The sequence below is a fragment of the Ammodytes marinus genome (assembly GCF_949987685.1).
Source record: "Ammodytes marinus genome assembly, chromosome: 14".
Lineage (NCBI taxonomy): Eukaryota > Metazoa > Chordata > Actinopteri > Uranoscopiformes > Ammodytidae > Ammodytes > Ammodytes marinus.
Genome location: NC_137218.1, coordinates 17029133 through 17051083, shown reverse-complemented (window position 1 = coordinate 17051083; position 21951 = coordinate 17029133). Strand labels below are relative to the sequence as shown.

General features: G+C 41.1%; 3 protein-coding genes across 4 annotated transcripts; all 3 read right to left on the bottom strand.

Moving 5' to 3' along the window:
• Positions 1–1268: 1268 nt before the first annotated feature.
• On the bottom strand, positions 1269–10969 carry LOC307260986 (zinc finger Y-chromosomal protein 1). 2 transcript variants are annotated; one of them, XM_080041407.1, is made up of 8 exons: positions 10788–10969; positions 8465–8553; positions 7868–8182; positions 6413–6562; positions 5902–6021; positions 5675–5809; positions 5386–5529; positions 1269–4123 (listed from the first exon to the last, which is right to left on the bottom strand). In XM_080041407.1, the coding sequence occupies exons 2-8, from the start codon at positions 8529–8531 to the stop codon at positions 2814–2816; spliced, it is 2241 nt and encodes a 746-aa protein (XP_079897533.1). In that variant the 5' UTR covers positions 8532–8553; positions 10788–10969; the 3' UTR covers positions 1269–2813. The 2 variants fall into 2 exon arrangements, with proteins under 2 accessions (XP_079897533.1, XP_079897534.1); XM_080041408.1 differs by lacking the exon at positions 5675–5809.
• Positions 10970–12207: 1238 nt separating this feature from the next.
• LOC307260737 (diamine acetyltransferase 1-like) lies at positions 12208–14265 on the bottom strand. Its single transcript, XM_080041035.1, has 7 exons — positions 14135–14265; positions 13556–13727; positions 13385–13436; positions 13157–13240; positions 12949–13050; positions 12784–12824; positions 12208–12674 (listed from the first exon to the last, which is right to left on the bottom strand). The coding sequence occupies exons 2-7, from the start codon at positions 13619–13621 to the stop codon at positions 12510–12512; spliced, it is 510 nt and encodes a 169-aa protein (XP_079897161.1). The 5' UTR covers positions 13622–13727; positions 14135–14265; the 3' UTR covers positions 12208–12509.
• A 1064-nt stretch (positions 14266–15329) lies between these two features.
• Positions 15330–19237, bottom strand: prdx4 (peroxiredoxin 4). The gene is made up of 7 exons (XM_080041654.1): positions 18924–19237; positions 17112–17229; positions 16904–17020; positions 16680–16802; positions 16003–16133; positions 15818–15852; positions 15330–15439 (listed from the first exon to the last, which is right to left on the bottom strand). The coding sequence occupies exons 1-7, from the start codon at positions 19126–19128 to the stop codon at positions 15389–15391; spliced, it is 780 nt and encodes a 259-aa protein (XP_079897780.1). The 5' UTR covers positions 19129–19237; the 3' UTR covers positions 15330–15388.
• Positions 19238–21951: the final 2714 nt, after the last annotated feature.

The following is a 21951-nucleotide window of genomic DNA, read 5'->3' as shown; positions in this document are numbered from 1 at the left end:
TGAAATGAGTAGAACAGACAGGTAGGCCTACTTGTAGGCTACATAACCTTCAATATTTATTGCACATCAACAGACAGCAAGAGGTTTAGGCCTATCCTGCACTTCAAGTAGGCCTATTTTGTTCTCAACAAAAGTAGTAGAGGAAACTGCTGGATGTACCGTGCTGATCTGCTAATATCACTGGATTCACTTCAGGGGTGTCGGCTAAAACAGCCAAAAACGTCAGACTATGAAGCATGAGACGATGAGAGGAGAGGATTTATCCTGTTTATTTCCTTCTTTAACATGCACAGCAGCATACAGATCCCAGGAAAAGAACAATAGCAATATTCGGCTCGTGATGACACGCTAAACAGCTGATGCAACCGGCGAATCGCGGCCGTTTAATAACGTGCATAAATTACAATTTATAGAGATCGGGAAACTCCATGCACTTACTCACAAGTGCGATGCAAACAAACTCAGGGAGAGCACGTTTCAACCGTGGATTGATAGGTGGTTAGTGCGGCAACGTGCAAGCTCACACAACAGAGAGAGAAAGAAAAAGAAACTTCACTTAACAGGCGCTCCGGCTGACTGACGTGACGGCGCTAACTGACAGTTATAATGTCATCCACACTGAATAAAACACACCGGTCTCCTCACTAGCAGTTTGTGTAGTATGGAGCCAGGGGTGCGTTCGGATTACACAGTTTATTCAATCAATTCATAGTAACGCACCGCATTTAACGTTCAGTAACGATAACGGCGTTGTAACGACGGAAAAAGTAATTAGTTAGATTACCCCGTTACTGAAAAAAGAACGGCGTTACCTAACGCCGTTATTTTAAACGGCGTTATTCCCAACACTGGTGGTAACCCCTAAGAAATGCAGCACTGACTGCAAGTTAGTAAACAAGGATGCCAACACAAGTTCTAAAACCTAATACATATCTTCTTTCTAAAAGTTTTTTTTGAGCGAGACAATGAATTTGGCACATTTGTCAGACCTGGAGGACACACACATACCGTTTTGTTGAGTAACATTGAATGTATTGCTTTAATTTGTTTACAATAAATCTACAGTGCATCTTGAAACTCTAAAAAAGGTGATCACACATACGTTTCCCCTTTCAGCAGATGGCTTTGAGAACAGCCTTCTAGTCAATCTCTGCACATACATCTTTCTACCCAATGTAGGTCAAAAATCCAAGTGATTTAGCAGTAAAAAAAACATTTTGGAACGGAGAGTGGGCTTTAAAAATGAAGACAATTAAAAGACAAAAGGCTAAAATACTTTGCTTTTATTACTTTTTTTTTTTTTTTTAACAAATACGCTGGAGTACATCCATAACAACACAGTTCAGATTTCCTTTTTATCAAGTGTTTACATCTACACGCTTTGTACAGATTTTTATACAAAACAATAATTTACGTCCCATAGAAGTCTAGTTACACTTAACTATACAACAACTTGTAAATGCAATAAATATAAAAACAGAAATGATCACAGGTGATAACAAAAATGTAAAAAGCCAAAGTACAAGCACACCACCAGCACCTGTCTTCTGAAGTTGCATCTAAAAAGACATACATTTTCCCTTTCTACTGGCAAAAGTACATCTGTGTGGGCAAAAACAAAGAGCTCAGTCCATAGTTTAACAGCAGCACCAGATACACTGTAGGATTTCTATTTAGACGAGACACTTATATAAGGACAATGTTTTTTTTCTTCTCAACCCAGCCTAATATCAATATCATACTGACGATTTTTCTATGAATTAACAGATATGTCAATTCATATGAAAAAACAGTTTGTTCATAGAAAAAGAAACCATGTGTACCAACAGCTTGTCATCTGTAATAATGTTAAAAACATACATTTTCCTCATCGCTAAAATCTGTGTTTTTAAATTAATGAGATTTCCCACCCCAGGTAGCATTATTGGACTAAAAATACCATCATTTGGGTTTCCATTTCATTCTGGACAAACAGACTAAAACTGCGATATTGGACAGGTATGTGATTATCAAGCGATGGACTAATTATCGCATTGTATTATTAGGTGCATACATGAACTCTCCTTCCACTACCCATGGCACATCCACTATTTCACTGTGTAATTTGTGTTGGTTTCATGATCATACATCCCTGTGTATAACACTAAGAATGATTGTTTTTTTTGTCTCTAGGTGCTGTACATAGTCAGCCTTGTGTTTTTGTTAACGCATTAAAAGCACTATGTTACAGAGTGGTGGGGTCAAAGCACCAGCAAGCACAACAGATGCTTTGTTTGTCATTCACTCTTCTCTGTCTCACACACACACCACATGGCCTGATTACTGCATTCATCATGATTTACCAAGATGACAAGTGCTACTGGGAACAGGTTGCTTATTGATACTGCCGTGTTTAGTACATTAACAAAATGATGCAAACGTTTTGCAAATCACACTTCGTTTTGAAACAAGTAATTAGGACCATTGTGAAAGGCAACTGATTGCTGCCTGCAAAATTAAAAATGCATATCTACCAAGAGACATTTGCACTATATGCCATGCACACTGTCACCACCAACGGACATGCAATTAAAAGTGCAAGTCTACGGAGGGGTTCTGTTGTTAACTCTGTAACGTTATGTACATGTGTATACATTTCTGAACAAACATTAGGCTGAGGATCAAAAAGGAGCAAAACAACAGAAGGGACTAAGTGCAGCACACACCACATTATTTCAATGTGACTGGTGTTGTGCTGAGGGTGTAGTGATTGGGGTGTGATGGTAACTTCAACATTGTTGGTTTTTGTGGCACAGTTTTTGGCTCGCTCAGAGTCAGTCGGCCTGCACCACGTCCTTGTGGTGGCGCGTGATATGCTGGCTCTTCTCCGAGGGTCGTCGGAAGCCTTTCGAACAGATATCGCAGCGGTGCGGATAGTCTTTTGTGTGAATGGAAATGACGTGTCGCTTAAAGCCCGAGGCATCCCCGGTGCTGTAGTCGCAGTACTGGCACTGGTAAATTCTCCTTTCTTTTTGTCCTTTGCCCATAACTACAGTCACGCTGCTGGCTAAGCTAGCAGCACTGACTCTGCCAGGCGGCACAGAGCTGCTGCTGCTGCTGGAGCCGCTAGGTGCAGACTTTTTAGGTGTGGCAGCAGGAGTGTGCGTCTCTGTCCTCTTTGCCTCACTCTTTTCAGGAGACTCCTGTTGCTCCTTTGTGTGGACTGACAAGATATGACGACTGAGAACAAAAGGGTCTGCGTTTTTAAAGTTGCAGTGCCGACACTGATGAAGCTTCTTGGTGCGGTGGGATGCCGAGTGCTTCTTCAGCTCCGATGGCCGGTGGAAGCCTTTCCCACAGATGGCACATTTGTGTGGATAGTCCTTGGTGTGAACAGAAATTATATGGCGTTTCAGGTCACTGGAGTTGGAGCTTTTGTGATCACAGTGGGCACAATGGTGGGTCTTATTCTCCTCGTGTGTTAGTCCGTGCTGCAGTAACTCCTCTTCCTCTGCAAAGGTCTGGAAACAACGCTCACACTTGTATGGCATCTCTTTGCTATGCTTAGTCTTGATGTGTGTCTTGAGATTGGAGGAATCGGCCGACTTGTAGTCGCAGTACAGGCAGGAGTAAGGCTTCTCGCCTGTGTGCGTGCGCATGTGTTTCTTCAACTCTGACGGATGTCGAAAGCCTTTTCCACATTCCACACAGATGTGGGGGAAGCTTTTGCTGTGAACGGCCAACAAGTGCCGATTGAGCAGTCCTTGCTCCGCAGTTTCATAGTCACAGAACTTGCATTTATGCATTTTGTTGGGAGTCGGAGGCGGCTGGCTCTTGGGCTCTCGGTGGTGGTGCTGCAGTCTGTGGGAGAACAGCGCTGCCTGCTGGTGGAACTCCTTGCCACACATTTCACACTCGAAGGGGGCCTTACTGCTCAGAGCGTGCACCTCCATGTGGTTGTGGAGGCTGGCTTTCTTGTTGGTGGTGAACTCACAGTCTGTACATTGGTACTTTTTCCTGGTCAGAACGTCCTGGTGATGATTCTTGGTGTGGCGTTTCAGGAAGCCCCGGGACTTAAACTTTTTACCACAAAGCATGCAGGGGTAAACTGTGAGAGGCTGCCCGTATGGACCGATGATGATGGCTAAAGAGAAAAATGACAAGAGGGAGACAGAAATTACAATGTGTCCATAGTGGTGTTCATAAAGTTAACTTGAAAAAAAAAATATTAGGCACACATATATTCTTAACCAACAAAAATCCAGATACAAACAATTGATATTAGTGACATGTTTGGCCTGGATTTTAATATTTGGAATATATATCAATAAATTAAATGACCATCACACATTATGGTTCGGTATCAGTAAGGTTAGATAAGTGAGTGATAACTGAGCAGAAAATGCAGTGGTACTGCAGATATCTCAAGCGTAAATTATATATACAATCTGATCTGGAATCAGGGACTACTAACCAAATCAATAACTACGAAGATTCAGAGGTAGCACGAGGCAGGAGTGTATGTAGATGTTATTCAAAGTTGTCCTTACGGTTCACTTTATCAAAATGGTTTCATTGATTAAAGCATGAGTTTTCTTGTTTCTATTAGTCAATTCCATTGACATATTCTGTCATCTTATTAGGTGCGGTACACAGTAAGTTAGCCACACCTTCAGACCATGACCGTGTTATTCTTCCCTATTAGCATAGCATTCCATTCCTGGTGCCGTGAGTGGAAGGTACTTAAAGCTGGGGTATGTGATTTCTGATTGGTCAAAGTTAACATGAGCTGTACACTTTGACCAATCAGAGCAAGGCTCCGATTCTCTGTTCTTATTGGCTGTTGGGACTGTCCATTTACTTTGGCACGACTTTGTTGGTGCAGAGCATGTCGGGGAGGGACCAAAGAGAACAAGTGGAGCGGTTGAGGTATCTGGATTCGAATCTCTATCCCAACTGCCATTTTCTCCCCAAATCCTCCACCCCAGCTTTAAATGGGGTTAACCTCAAAATATTCTTTTGCAGAATAAACAGAATGAACTAGTGGAAAAAAACAGCTGGACAAAGAAGATATATGACAAACAATATGCTCCTAAAACCTTGATGGGGCAACTAGATGACAAACGCTATATGTTGCTTTCTTTTCTTATTTAGTTAAATTCAAATTGTTGGAGGTCTGAGTGCTCCTTAGACTGCAAATTAAAAACCACTATGGGCCCTAATATCATCTATTGTGCATTTGTTTTTGATCCATTCAATAAAAATATCATCAACTTATGATAATGAGAACAATACAGTCCGTAGGAGCATTCATCCTTTAAGCATTCATTCTGCTGTACGATCCAAAGGCCTTCTTCATTGTTTGATGAGATAAAGGCATCTCCTTTAACTTTGTGTTGTCCTTACCTGTCTGCACCTGGCGAGGCTCCGACCGTCTCCTGCTCTTGTTGCGTTGTCTATTGATTTCATCGACTCCGTCTGATTCATCGATGTGCAGCAGTGCGCTTGCTGCCCCGTTTCGGTTTTCACAACTCTCGCTATCGTCCGCACCTGGGAGAGCAACAGAGTGATATTAAAAACAGAAAAATACCAAACCAACTCCTGTAAAAGCTTAAGCCAAGACACGCAGAGCAAGGTGGTTGCACAAGCTTCCAGTGTTGTTTGAAAAGCAATTTAATAGACAGGGGGTGCTGACCATAAGCAGCTGCCCAGGCCACAGGCATGAAGTCCTTGCTTAGAGACACGCTGTCATACGAGCGGTCGTGAGTTACTGGCTCTTCCCCTCCTACCACCACTTCCATATAAACCTCATCAGTCACCTTGGACCCACCTGTAGATGAGCCCAACATGTACAAAACTAAAATGGTAATGACGTTTACTTTCATGACAGTTGTCACCGCTCGCTAGATCTTAAGTATTCACCATGGTTTCCTTGATTATGATGAGAGTCCCCGACAGACATGTAAACCATCTTCTCTCTGAGCGTTTGGCCCGAAGACTCCGTTAACTCCGTTTCTCCATCGCTGATGTCAACCGATTCTCCTGCAGAACAAAAATAACTTTTAAATCCTCAACATTTTGGCACAACTCGCCACAAATACTTGGTAAACCTCTGGTTCTATGCAGGTTTAACCTCAAGTTATGTTCAAGACTTTTTACAACACCTTTTAATACCATTTCAAATCTTGTACCACATCGTTCAAATTAAATTATAAAAGTGTGATGGAAAGCAATGGGGACAACAAAGGCCTTTAAATAATTTATTATAGTCAAGATATTTTCCAGTACAACAAACAACAATAATGTCTTTCTTATGATATCATTAATTAATGTAACTTGGGTCCAGATTGGACTTGGATTGCTGATAATGTAAAAAAGCCAACATCTAACAGTATATTTTGTGGTAATTCCTCGTACTATAACTACTACTCACCCATGTCGTCCTCCCCAGAATCAGCCTTGAAGATGTAGACCTTTATCACCTCCTGCCCGTCCTCATCCTTCTCCACTTCCTGGTCCTCCACAGCTCCCTCCACTGTCACCTCTGTTCCATCCTCAGACACCATTTTACCAGCTTCGTCCACTAGTGGAGGAGACACATGTCATTTAAGATGGGCTTTTTTAACTCACCAGTTTTTATGTTTAGGGAAAATGCAACAGGGATTTTATTTTAATATGTCAGTATAACTAAAAAATGCTATTAAACCAATTGATATTAAGAATCTGTACACAAAATAAACTTTACAAGGTCAATTTTGAGAGCAAATCAAAACTGAGTTTACATTCCATTATTTCAAACAGTCTGTCTTTTAAAGCCCAGTTCGGACCAAAGATTCACCTTGCAACGAGACGCAACTGCTCGCAACGAGCTGGCCTGGACGTTCTAAAACTTGACCTTGCGATTTGACATGTTGAATCTTCTGCGACTCCTTGCAACGCGCTGCAACGAGCAGTTCACACTGCTGCGATTTCTCCCCCGCGACGTTCTAAAACCGTCTCGTCGCAAGCAGTTGCAAGGCAAATCTTTGGTCTGAACTGGGCTTTAAACATCACATAGCCTCTTATATCGGGTTAGTTACCATTACAGTATTAGTGGCTAAAAACAATGTCAAATCAATCAAAAACCAGTGTGCAGCATTTCCACTAACACACTGAGTCCATGTTGAATTCTAACAATAAATGGAGAAAATGTACAAGGTGGCAGTCATTGCTGGACAATATCTACAACATGACTACGTAACAGATATGTTTAATATGCGTCTTTTTCAAAAACAACAGCATTTCCTCACTGAGCATAGATGTTATTAGAAGGGATGCACCGAATGTTTGGCCACCGAAAATGGCAAAAACATAATTTTCGGTTTCAGCCGAAATAAGTGAAAAGGCAAAAAAAAATTAAGGTTTTTTATTTTTCTTTATATATTTAGGATTGCTTTTTAGTTTTAGGTCATGTTTTTGGAGCTTTAAAATAGAATAAATACGCAAATCATCTTGTTAGATTTGTGAATATATAAGACAATGGTACAAATAAAAAACAATTGTTTAATTCCCTAGTGATAAGACACTCTCAATTTGTAACTGTTAAATAAATGTTCATGAATGAAGCTTTCGATGTAAAAAAACAAACATGTAATTAATAAATGAACCAACTACTGTATTAGAGCTAGACATTTAACATAACTTGTGAATTACAATCATCCTAACAGATAGCCTATATTGTAGCCTATATTGGACACATGACTTGTCATATAAAGGCATAATTTACACTTATCAGCGGATACATTTTGGATCCGCCCAAAGACGCACCAAGTATGGTTCAAGTTTTACTTTCAAGAGGAGCAATGGTCCATTTGAAGCTAATTCCAGCAGAGCAGAGCAGGAAACTTACAGGATATCATTAGATAATCTCCACAGCCATCTTGGTCGTCCTCCTGTTGCTCCGAGTCCAGCCCGTCTTCAGGGATGTCTCCCATGGCAACACCTTCCTCCTCGCCCTCCAGAGCCATCACGCAGGTCTCTACAGCCACGTCTTCGTCCTCGTCACAGTGCACATACTCAGACACTACGTCCTCCACAGCATCCTGGATAACTAGCTCCTCTGGGGCAAACCTATGAACCGCCATGCCTTCCCCCTCGCCTTCCGACACCAACACAGTCTCTTGAAGCTCCACAACAAACTCCTGCCCGCCAGCACCACCGTCATCTGGAAGAAGCAGGGTCACAAACACACACACACACTAAGGTCAACCAGATGGCATTAATTGTGTGAGGATGTTTTAAGTAGCACATTCAACTTCTGATAGAATTCCACCCATAATTCCAACAACAATAACATCTCGCTCCTAGCAAGACTTTGCTTGTGCAATTCAAATAGTTCAAGTTGTCCATTCACAGAATCCGCTTCTTCAAATTCTAAGTTAGCTGAACTCACAGAGACAAACCCTGTGTGTATAAAACCCACATGAATAGGAGCATGGCTATTTACCCGATCCGTGTAATATTATTTTAGGCTCTTCAGAATGTATGGAAAGCCTGGTGACGTCCTCATCCATTGTCCTCGCACTGCATCTGTTACTGGAGAGTTGAAAGCACAAGATTGAAAGCTTACTTTCTTTTGGAGACAAAGCTTGCCAAAGTAACTTAAAATCGGTACATCACTACATCCTCATTCGTCAGACATAGGTTCATACATGTACAGCCCATGCTAACCTAGCAGACTGGGGCAATGCACTGCATGTCACCCTAGTCTATTTCCTCTAATGGTGTTATGTCAATATTAATTGCATAATAAAGATAATGAATCTGTACAGCAGTCTAGAAAATGTTTTCTCATGTCCTGCGTGTGCTAGAACTGTGGATCTTAAGCAAATGAATCGGCACCAGCTCAAGTAAAACCATGTGTCTTTGTGGTCATTAATGTCATTTGAAACCATTTATTATAGAAAAACAAATGATGCCGCCCATCGAACGTGACACTAGCATTGTATGTTAACTTGAGCAGATCCAAGTCAAGTCATTTTAATTCCAGATGTGCCCAGGGAAGAGCCACAATGAGATTGTCATCAGCAGCAGCTTGTTGAAGAAAAATAAGGGTTGTTTGTGTGCCGTTAATTATCAATTTGACATGATAATGTGATTCACATGATAGAGGGACCACCGGCCTGGTGTTGCATGGCTAATGCAGCCTGAGCATCTCCCTGACAGCTAATAGCAATCTTTAAATGGACTGTTTCAAGTCATTGTTGCAGTAAATACTGTCAAACTCTGTAGCACCAAAAGAGCTTTATTAAGGATTTATTAATTTGTACTTCACAGTACTTATTCATTCAATCAGGACTAGTAGAAACGTTTTAAACAATACCATACATTTGTAAGATAAGATGTTATTTATATAATACATATTATTCATTTACATTATATAAAACCATTAAAAACAACTTAATAATATCAGCCTTTTCAGACGTTATTATTGAGGCCATATTAAATTGCTCCGATGTATAGCCCCGTTATTGCATCCTGCTGCCTTAATGAATAAGTTTCTGTGGACAGTTCAATTTGTTTTGACATTTTATTCAGATACATTTACACACATGCAACAACCTAGAGCTGCCTGATGTCAAACTCTGGACTGAAAAGAAGTCTAGTGTTCACCGAAACATTGAGTGGATTTGGTCAATAACCGATTGAATGAATTATAGGAAGATTGATTTTTGCAGCGTTAGCTTGCGTCTGCGGCAACGGAGAGCAATTGAAATGACCAGTTGTACAATTGTCATGCCTTTAGCACTACTTCTTAAACCAAAATATTTCAAATACATATATATATATTATATGTTTCAGCCCAATTGACTGACACTAGGTATTTCGCAGAGGTAAAGGGGAGACAATGAGTAACACAAATCTCGCCTTCCGTGACACACACACGGGAGGATGCAGATATGTAAACAGTGGTGTGGACGATGCAGCCGGGATTGCCATTTAGGGTGCACCATCCCCCACCTCCAGGTGGAAAACGATGACAACGGTGGGTGGAGATGTGGCGCATAACAAGTGTACCAGGACGCTTCCGACCCATTAAAACCTGCCAGGTTGATCAGGCTAACCATAGCTCTTCATTCATGCACGAATAAGACTAAACACAGCAATGAGGTGATTGACGGTAATGTCGCCGACTGACCACTGGAGCAGCGTTAGCACCGCTCGCAGAAGTCCGACTGTCGCCGCCAAAACGCACTCTCGGAAACAGCTAATTACACTGACACACAAACAAGCAGGACCATTAAAAACCACACAATAAAAGAAGTCTGGTTACGTTAGCTCCCTTTTGGTGCGGCTGTGTATAAGCCAGCTAGTTGGAGGTCTACGAATACACTCGTTTCCTACAACGGATTTTCATCACACTAGCATCCGCCATTTTGTTAGCTTCGTGTCTGGACGGTTGCTAATTTTAACACTAAATACAGAACACCCCTCGGAATTTAAATAAATGTAAATTGCATATCTAACGAATACTACGCTGCATGGGAACTGGTGTATTCGCTTACAAAGGAGTTATCGATGACCGGCGAACAGAAAAGCCCGCTCCTTTCCGAGGGCTGGCTTGCTAACCGGACAGGCTTGAGTTACTAATAACGGCCTTTGTGGAGGCCTGGGCCCGAGAAGAAAAGGCCCATCCCTTTGCGGCCTCTCGGCGAGAATAACGAAATTTAAATACCACATGCATGCAAAAATAAAGAGACACGGACACACACAGATTCAAACATAGCTGTGCAAACATAGCGCCCCATGAGCGAAAATGAGCCGCGTACCAGATTTATGCTGCAGGGCTGGCCTCCGTCCGCTCCTCGGCTATCCCAGGCCGCCTGCTTCCCCCAGACTCGGGCCGGAATCAGTCGGGAATTTAGTGTTATTTGGGCGGGCCGCAGAGGAGCAGAGAAGGAGGGGTTATGGGTTGTTTCTGGAGCTCTGGTGAAAGCAAAGCAGTACGTCTGGAGCCAGATCTTGACATGCTACAGCCCCCTGCTCCTCCAGCTCCGAGGCCGCCGTCAGCACGACACGTCACAGCCCGAGAGCAGCAGGAAAATGCGGAAGGGTTGTGGTGGAGAGATCACACCGGCAGGCACCAAACAGGCCATAATCTGAGGATCTGCGACAAAACATGCACACTGTGGCGGTCCTTTTAATTAGTTTATGCCCCAAGGTTAGTGGAGCTATGGCAAAAGGCCTTGGACTTCTTTACTTCCCTGGCCAACCAACATACGCATATTCAGCTTTAAACGATGACCTCAAGAAAGACATCATCTAACATTTAAACCCACCGCTCAATGAAACACTCTGATACGATCAGATTCATAGAGTAGGTTAAAATAAAGTTAATTATTTCATCAACCCCTCAACTTTTGTGTTTATTTCTTCTGGTTGGTAAAGGAGAATATATCAAATTAGATATATTAGACTATGTTCATTCTACATACAAATTAATATATTATTAACACTTTAATGATGTAGGCCTAGACAACATGATGATCTGCCTATTGCACAATATAGGCTACATAGCTATAAATCTATATTTTTACACTCAGTAGCCTATGTAAAACATTGTTCAAACTGGTTACAGTTAAAATGCTATTTACATGTTGTTAATGCATCATTAATAATAATACAATATATTGTATATTGTGTATCTGTACAAACTCGACGTCATTGTAAAAGAGGGTCACCCCTCAATTGATCTTTCGAGGTTAAATAAAGGTTACAAACAAACAAACAATATTAGAACATACCACTGACAGAGGGCATTCTGTTAACAGCATCATATTTCTTTACTTTAACTTAAACAGCATTTTAAATGCAGTTATTTTACTTGTATGAAGTAGGCTAGGCCTATGTTTATGTTTCACAACTTTTTTTTTTTTTGCATTTTTATGCTTTATTGATAGTGTAGAGACAGTTGAAATGGGGCAGAGAGGGGGGTGACATACAGAGATCAACCGCGGGCTGGAATCGAACCCGGGTCCGCTGCTGGCCGAGGCCCATGGGGGGGGGGGAAGCCCTACCAACTGAGCTAAGGGCGCCCTCACAACTTGTATTTAATAAATATCTGATTTTTTTTATTTAAAGCAATAAAGAATATGACTGCAAAAGCAAATCATTATTCCAGTGTTCCCAACCTGGCTCTCAGGACCCAAGGGTGGCAGGACTAAAAACAAGAAAAAACAGGAAGAAATCTTCCAATACACAATATTATGTTTATTTTTTGTTTACTTTTCCCCATACAGGCCTCGAAAAAACATTTCAATTAAACACATTATCTGCCAGCAGTATTGGCTATTAGCATAGTTGTTCTATAATGTGAGAGTTCATTCACGTATTAGCAGACATTTCCATAAATATCCAATTGTGTAATTAGCAGGAACTTTTTAGTGTCAGTAACAGCTGATTTGTAAATGTATATATTAATACTGCGCCAAATCGCTGACCAAGCAAAACAAGACAACTGGCACAAACAAGTAAAGTCTCAGTAAACTCTTTTAGGCAGACATTTTCAACAGGTCCTCCTTTTCTATCTCAAAAAGACGCCAGCCCTCCTCAGAGGAGAGATCCGCCGCTCCTCTTCGCTTGTAGAACTCAATGGACTTTGTGTTGTTCTCTGCCACAAGGAAGTGCATGCCGCTACAACGAGTCTTCACTGCCGTCTATAGGGGAAAAAAATAAGAAAAAATAAAACTAAAGCACAGAGACAGTACAATTGTACAATTGAAATTAAGTTTCAAAGCAGCTTAAACTGCACATCAACAAACATACCTCACTCAGAACCTTCAGGATGTGTGAACCAATGCCAAGACCTGGTCAAAGATTCAATGTACAGTGAGTGATTAAAACAGTGACATAACAAGAGAAAAAGAAAGCCCCACAAAAACATTTAATCAGTAACATATAACAACCATTATATACTGTCGACAACCTCACCCCGAAAGTCTTGCATGACATAGAAGTCTTCTAAGTACAGCAGCTTTCCAATCCAAGGGTCATATGTGAAATAGTACATGGCGAAGGCAATCACAGTGTAGCCTGGAAGAAATCAACACACATGAGTGGTCAAATTTGAAGGGTGAACCTATTTCTTAAGAAATATCTCTCAGACTGTGTAGTTATTGTGTAAGAGATGTGTTTTTACCCTCTGAGCTCATTTGCTCTTTTGGGACTTCAGCAACCAAACAGTGGTAGAACGGATGATCACCAAAGCCATCTTCAAGTAGATCTACAAGTGGGACACTTTATGAGAATGTGTGGGAAGGCTTTTTGTTTTTGAAAATACAGTTACATGTATTTTTAAATTGTAGGCTACACTTATAGTTCAACATAGTTCAATCCAATGTACACTAAGTGGGTGAAATGAAAGCACCTTTCTCAGTCAGCACAACCTTCTCTTCCATCTCTTCAAATTTAGCAAGTTCCTATGAAGGCAAAAAGAAAGAAACCGAAACAAGATCTATTTTTTTTTGTAATGGAACTCAAATTCATAACAGTAATAATAGTTTTTGCTATTAATAGCCAACTTTAACATTGGGCTCACCTTTATTAGTCGCAGGATAGTTGGCACATCACTGGGTTCAGCTTTCCTCAATATGAATTTATCCATTTTCTCTTTTTGCCCCTTTTCCCTTTGCTCACTAGTCCTCTGAATGTGAATAAAAGCAAAATTTGTTTCTTCATCCGCACCTCAGGAGTTCATCCCCGGGCAATGACTGTAGAAGACCAGAAATTAAAGAGTTGCATTGGAAGGGTCGCACAGAGTGAGCGAGTCAGCCTCAGTCACTCCCTTATACCTGGAGGAGGTAGGTAATTAAAGCTGTGCAATAATCAAGAAAATGGACAAGCAGCACTTCACGCCCCGTTTCCCTTTGTTCCCCTCCCTCTGTTGACCCAATAGATAGTAGGCTATATAAAGGTTGACCTTATCTCTGTGGCAATCACTGCAGGTAGCCTACTTCACGTGTCATTTCGAAAGGTAGATATTTAACCAGACCTGGAAGACATGGCCAATAACATTTCTGTAAAGCCGAGTAAAGAATATCAACCACCATTTCCCATATAGCCTATCAATGTGAAAATCACTGTTCAAATCAACAATAGCCCAGTTGTTATAACTTACCCCAGCAAATACTTTACTTTTCCACCGCAAAATATCCGATATTCAGCCAGGAAAACTGGTTCCAAAAGCGGAACCAAACTCTTTGCTGAGTTGGATCTCTATTGTTACGTATTACGTCCATTGGCTGCAACCAGGAACTGCTTACGTCAGACGATGGGGCGGGATTATTGTGAATAGGCTACGTCCAACTGCGAACCAGCACCGGCCTGAAACTAGTGGGACAAAACAGGGTGAAATGTTGAAAAAATACAAACCTATGTTTAGGCAAATTAAACAACATGTATGTATCCTACATATTCTAAATTACTGAGCTAAGCTTTGACACAACCTCTCATCTTTTGTCCTTTTTATCAAAATGGGCTTTTTACCTTGCCATTCCTTATCAAAATGGGCTTTTTAGTTGGGTCAGTTTGGGTCGTCAATAGCCAGGAATGAGCAGGTGGGAGCTTATAGAGGCTGTGTTGTGGCGACACCTTCTGGTGTAATGATAACCAGGAAAGCATAATGTTGTCAAAATGTTTTATGCATTTGTATTGATTCCTCAAATGACCTCAGAAAGACCCCGATTTTGGTTGACTTTTATTCCAAGAGCAATTTTCCTGTTATTACGAACACACTGGAAACTTCCCTCTTAAACAAGACATTATGCTTTTGGAGGCACTTTTCAGCTGCAGTTGTCAGGCCCTATAAGTCAATCATAGTCTTTTCACAAAGTTTGTTTTTACATAAGCAGTGCTGTAGCATATAAGTACATTCAAGAACAATTATAAGCATGTTTTAACTTTGATACTTTAAGTACATTTTACTAATTTGTACTCACTGTCCTCAAATAAGTGAATTAATACTTTATTGTCATTGCACATGTCACAAGTACAGAGCAACGAAATTACCAAGTGCACCTGTAATCAATGCACAGATTTGATGTTCATTCCAGAACTTTATATTTTTTTTACTTTTTGCATAGTTCAGTTGCAAAAAAAACAATACTATTTTGTTGTATGCTCTCCCAGTCATTAGTCAGCTACACTTTCAGTGGCAGCATCTGGCACCCACTGGGTGAATTCACATCAACCACAGCTGTTCTTCCCCTGTGTGATGTTAGCTTTGAAACTGTCTGCTCCCGGGTAAACAAAGCATTACGGGAGCTTAAGCCACAATTTTTGTGTTAAACATAAAAACACCAGAGAGACAGCAGTTTAGGAAAACACTTTTTATTTGAACTTTCAGTTAGTTGGTGGATTTCAATGATGCAAATCAGTTCAGTTTATCAAAATACTTCAGCTTGCCTGAAGGGTCGGGAATGATCTGCGTGAAAGAATACATTTAAATTAGTACATAATAATTATGATAATATACACTGCACAATAGAAATAAACAATATGCTAAAAAGAAAAGCTGTGTATACTTAAGATACCTGACTACTAAATAGTCCACTAGTCATTTGGTTTAAAAAGCTGTATTTCCTTCCCCAATAAAATAATTCGGGCATGAGAATAAGTTGAATTTCTATTTAAAAATCAGAAGTATAAGTAGCTAGCTTTAGGCAATAGTGGCAGGCAGTCCAAAGTAGGCCTACCTTATTTGTCATAGCTTATTTGAGAATTTAAATACTTAAGTTTTTGCAAAATGGACTGAGACCGCTTGTCATGTAATAATTATATTTAACAGTAGGCTAATACTCACTGTGTCACTGCCTGGCTTCCATCCTGCTGGACACACTGTAAAACAATGACACAATTCCAGTCAGCACAAGAAAAACAGCTCAAAAATCCACTGACCACCAGTAATTAGTTACTCCATATAGCCATGTCATAATAAGGAATGAGTTTCAGCTGTCATTTGAGCATGAAAAAGGGAGCTCCTCGTACCTTCTCCGTGTTTGTCGGTGTACTGGAAGGCCTGCACCAGCCGCAGAGTCTCATCCACAGATCTCCCCACAGGAAGATCGTTCATGGTGATCTGCCTCAGGACGCCTTTGTCATCGATGATGAAGAGTCCCCTGTGGTTGATTCAGGCGTGGCATACTGTTAGTGCTTTACTGTTAACTTCGACATCATCTTCGAATTGCAGTTTTACTAGCTTGGTAAGAAGACCAACCACATCTCACGAGCTTCACATTTTTCTCTCTACCACAGAACAGTCAAGACTTTCTCGTGGGGCCGCCATTTGTTAGTGGAAGGCAGCCCTAATTGGTTCATGTAGTCATCATCTAGCCTTTGGTCTCACTAGGCCAGATTGACGACTATATGAACCAATCAGAAGCTGCCTTCTACTATAAGGGGCTAATGTTAGGTCAGAAAGTGGGTCCTGATTGACAGGTCTCCTTCCCACGGCGATTGGAGAAAGTCCAGACTGATCTGAGGGGGAGAAACGAAGCTCTCAAGATTAGGCTGGTCTTCACCAGGCTACCGTTTTGCCTGTGACTTATCAAGTTATCAAACACATCAGTCCACATTTTAGAAGGCTCAAATACACACTGGCATAACGTTGTTAATCGCCCTTTATAGCTTTTACAATGGCAGTAAAAGTAAATGTGAAACTATACCTCAGTGTGTGTCCCTGGTCCTCCAGGTACACTCCATAGTCTTTTGAGATCTGGTGGGTGAGGTCAGATAACAGAGGGATTTTCATTGGTCCAAGTCCCCCTACCTTCCTGGCTGTATTGATCCTGTCAATACCAAGAAATGTGAGAAATATTTATTTACGCCTCAGCGAAAACTTGGGAGCAGATCTCTAGAGCACAAGCTAGTCAAAATGTTTGAGTCTCACCAGGCCAAGTGGGTGAACTGGGAGTCGACAGAACAGGCAACCACTTCTGTGTTGACGGCATGAAACTCATGCACACGATCACTGAAGGCAATGATCTCAGTGGGGCAAACGAATGTGCTGCAAAAAGACAGAAGAGAAAATCACACTAGCATGAGACTAGACTAGCACTTATATATAATGTGTGTCTCAGAGTGGTTGGTGTACTCACAAGTCTAGGGGGTAGAAGAAAAAGACGAGGTATTTGCCTTTGTAGTCCGACAGCTTCAGCTCCTTGAATTCACCGTTGATGACCGCCGTTCCTTCCCAGTGTGGTGCAGGCTTTGAAACTGAAGCAAGAAGGAAGAAAAAACATTGATTGATGAAAGAGGGAATACTTGCATCCATGACACGTTGTTGTTGCATGTCAAATAAATATTTCACAATTTTTTTTAAAGATATTTTTGAGGTTATATATCACAGCTTTTAAATGGCACATTGAAACATATTTTTAGTAGTTTGGAGACCATGAGGTGAAGTATATCCAAACTCAAATACAGTACAATAATCACACGTTGACTTACATCTATTATTTCATTTGACCAATATTCACATTTTGGTTGGGAACTCTTTATTTTATTTTATAAATTGGGTCCTTGAAATATTCCTATATAAAAAAAATAATAAAAATTGTGTCACACATGCCATATGCACAGTCTATAGAGATGGTAATGAAGCATTTCAGTGCACAGTCTTTTACATTTGACCTAATACATCATCCTTATTTTAAGGACTTTTCTTCTCACATTGTATGCATTACATCATTTTGACATGTTTGACTCAACTTCAATGGACAACATGAGAGAGACAAGCGGAACAAGCAGTGGTGGAATGTAACCAAGTGTATTCACTTTCCAGATACTTTACTGGAGTATTCTCTACATTGGTTTTGGTTTTTGACATTTTTTTTAATGAATTCTTGGGTTGAGAATATTCTCCTACTTCTTGAACTACTGTATACAATGCTATATAGAGATGCATTCTTCTAACAGGACAGAGACACAACAAACATATGATGATCTCACAGAGATGCATTCTAATGCTGATATCCCCTGTCTCAGATAGCCAATGCCTGTAGCAGTTTGGTGCAGTCTGTGCATTTCCCAGTCTCTGTGCCTGATACACCCGCATACAGAGGCATGATAAGAAGGCTTTAAAAGGATCGCTGCCTTCATTTACAGCAGTAAAATGCAACATACACATAGTGCAGCAGTAATATTAATCCAGATGTTAGTAAAACACTTTCTGCAGAATGAGTAGGCTACTTTTACTTTAGATGATTGTAAGTATATTTAGTTACGTATGATAAACACATTTAAAACTATAAGTTAGGTTTGGAATTCAGAAGCCATACAACATTCTGTGTTGTGGTGGCTATGGGGAGGGTAAAGTCCGGTAAAGTCCCCAAAAACTCATGATGACACATGACAAACAGAAGACACACTGGATGAGTGAGTCCAGAAGTGGAACGACTTAACGCAAACCTTCCAATGAATTTGTTTACAAGGCTGACCACGTGAGTTTAAAAGATGCCTCTGGTAGTTTGCAAGTGTATATTTTATTTTGTCCCACTCCCACACCCAGTAGCGTTATCATTAGTGAGCCGTGCTGGAGCCTGGCCAGACAGGCTGCACAGGTCATGTGTTTGGACAGATCTATGATGAGGACTCGCCAACTCGGGAAGGGGCGGAGGGAGGAACGAGAATGAATTCATTGACTGACGTGTCCTACAAAACAAAAAAAGCCTGCGATCAAAAGTTTTTACCAAAACAATTTAAATGTAAGAATAAAACCATAATGCATTGCACAGCCAATCAAATATCACCACGCGCTGCCTGAAGGCACCACAGACGGACAGACACCGACAGTTTGTTTTCTTTTGTCAGGATCAACACGCAAGAGCTACAGCAGCTGCTTGCGTTTAGCAGAACATTTGGGGGGGAAATAAACACTGATTTTGCCGCCTATGGGAAGTGAAACTCACTCTTGGCTTTGCTGAGGTGCAGGGAATGGTCAGACACGGGCACACGGAAAGCCTCCCCAGGATAGACGTGTCCTCCCGCGTAGTTGTGACACTGGGAGTTTTTGGCATGAGCGCCTTCCTCTGCAGATGTGAGTAGGAGGAAGCAGTGGAGGAGAGCGACGCAGAGAAGCTCCTTCTTCAGGTTCGTGTGGGAGACAAACTCCATAGTGTTGTTGCTGTGAGAGCACGTAGCCACCGACTGGGCAACGCGTCTCAGGTTTTTAGTGTGGGATTGGATTTGAAGAGCCTTCTTCCTTCTCCGCTTCTTCTTCGTCTTCTTCATCTAGGTTCTGCTGCAGGTGGCGTCCTTCTTTTTGCATTACCGCCATCTTCTGGAGCTAATTAGCGAAGATAATATAATATACTATCTATGGGATAAACCTACCTTACTTTTACACAAACAATTGGAGCAGCAACTGTTTTATATCTGTGATTTATTTTATTTTATCAAAAGCTTGTGGAAATCCTTGCATTATTAGCTGGCATAAAAATCCCTTAATATAGATTTCATCTGTTTTAAAACTCCCCAGTGTAGAGCAATTTTAAAGGACAAGAAGCTATAATAATTTCTACTGAAAAATGTATCGTAATAACTTATTACTATAGCAGGCCTAGTTCCTCATTATTCACAAATGTTGTGTTGCTATATCCTCAACGTGGAAGGCATGATAAAATAAATCGATGTAGGCCTATTCAAAACATTGAAAAAAATTGAAAGCCCAATTGCTAAAATATAACATAAAGTGGCTTTTCTTTTTCAAATTAACTCTATTCGAATCATTGGCATTTTAACAAGAGACTCAAATTAAAATATAAATGTATGAAAATAAAAGATTTGGCTCAGTGGAAGACCATATCCCGTAGAAATGTAAATTTAAAGTTAAAGTTAATAAAAGACAAAATTGAAAGTGGTTCTGCTTGTGGTTTTGTTCTGTATTCTCCATACTGCAGGTTATGTTTTTGAGCCAACTCAAAAAGCCTCTTACAAATAACTTTGAAAAGACAAGTGCATTTACAGTACAAAATAATATTTATTACAACAATAACAATCAGAAATGAATATACACGTGCAACTGCAATGTTGCATATCAGATTCACTTCTTGGCATTTTTTAAGATCTTGTCCAGCGACCCTCTTTCTTTTTCTGGAATGATCTTTGTCCACAGGTTCAGAAAGTCTTTGTGTAGAGCCAGATCGTGGAAGATCATTTGCCCGTAGTGCCTGTGTGGAGGAATACATTTCTCATTAAGCACAATGTTGAAAATAAAAACAGTGCTACAAGTCACAAGTTAGAAGTTTGTAAACTGAACCATGTAGAACTTGATAAACCCACCTCACTTGTGGTGCAGCATCCACACACATTTTAGAGACCGCTATAAGGAAGCGCATGGTGAAGCTCTTTCCCGCTGTCAGGATGTGAGCTGCTCCAATGCTGTTAGCCAGCTGGTGCAGGTGTTGGGCCATGCTACCTCTGACTGCGACACAACGGTGGCTGAGGAAGAACAAAGACAAGGAGGCCTACGTGACAAACAAATCAAGTGACTGTTTTTCAATTCACTTCATTCAAGCCTTTTCATGCTGATAAAAAACAAATGCAGCCTTGTCTCTTCTCTCCTCTCACCTCATCCCAGTGTTCAAGAGGGCACCCATGATCCGACCATGGCTGCAGTTTTCCACCATGGCATCTAGTGCGAGATTGGCCTGCTGGATGATAAAGTCGTTTGTAGTTTGTGCCAGTTTGAGGAGCAGTGCTCTGCCCGTTCTCTCCACCTCTGGGTCCATGGTCTTCTGGAGCTGAACGTAAAGCTCAGCTAACACGTCCATAGCCGCACAGGCCACTGATGAGCGCAAGTTTTTCACCTGTATAGATAGGATAACCATCATCAGTCAACAGACCAAACTGTAGCGTTAACACATGTTGGGCGAATGAGAACCACATGGAGACATAGATACAAAGAGGAAAGTGTGTACTATACCTCCTCAATGAGGACCAGACACACTTCATGGAGTTTGTTCGTCAGGTACTCTGAGTGGTACCGTGCCAGAGCCTGCAGGGTCATCAAGCCGGTCATTTTCTTCGACCTGCATGGTTCAATTAATAAGCCTCATTGTGCAATACTTTAGGAAGAACAAATGTATAGCCCCTACACACGTGCAGGTTATGCTGATTTATACAATCTTTACTGGCTCGTCATTTAAAGGTGGAGTCAGTGATTTTGGCGGGAAGCATGATGTCAATATCACTTTTTATCAAAATCAGTGAATATCTCCTTACAATTTTTTCGAAGTGCAAACACAGTGCCGACAGTTGCGAGGAGATAATCACTGATTTTGACCATAAGTGATTTTGACAAAGAATCGCTGACTCCACTTACGTATAAGTTCTGGAAAAGGAGCTTTGGGCAGGGCGAATTAATGTCTAAACTGACAAATTAGATATTAAACTTAGCTATCTGCAACATAACAACTAAAGATCAATACGCTGAGGTGGTAAAAAAGAGTCTGCTCTCTGGTGTCAGTGTCTTACCAGTCGTCTGAAGAGAGTAGCTGGAAGAACAGAGACAGGCTTTCCCAAGGATTGGTTAATGGCTGCAGCTCAACCTTTCTATCGCTTGAAGTACTGGGGATGCGCTTTACAGGGCGCAAGATGGTCCCTGGTTTAGTTCTTCTTTTCTTGGTTTGAGAAACTGTTGGTGGGGTTGGGGCCAAAGCCTCCAGCACATGGCTCCTTTTGGCAGCCTCTTGGGGTCGGGGAACAGGGACGTAGTTGCGCTGGATACGCCCCAGTTTGTCCATAATAGCCTGGACTTTACTCGTAGCCGATTGGAGCCTACATCCATTGGCCATCTCTTTTTCTGTTGAGAATAAACAAAAAATGGGCATAATTTTTTGGAGCAATATACACCATGAAAACAGTTTCTAGTAGTAGAAACCCAAATTACAGTTTTGAAACTGAAAATGAGCACAATATGTTAACTTTAGCAGTGTT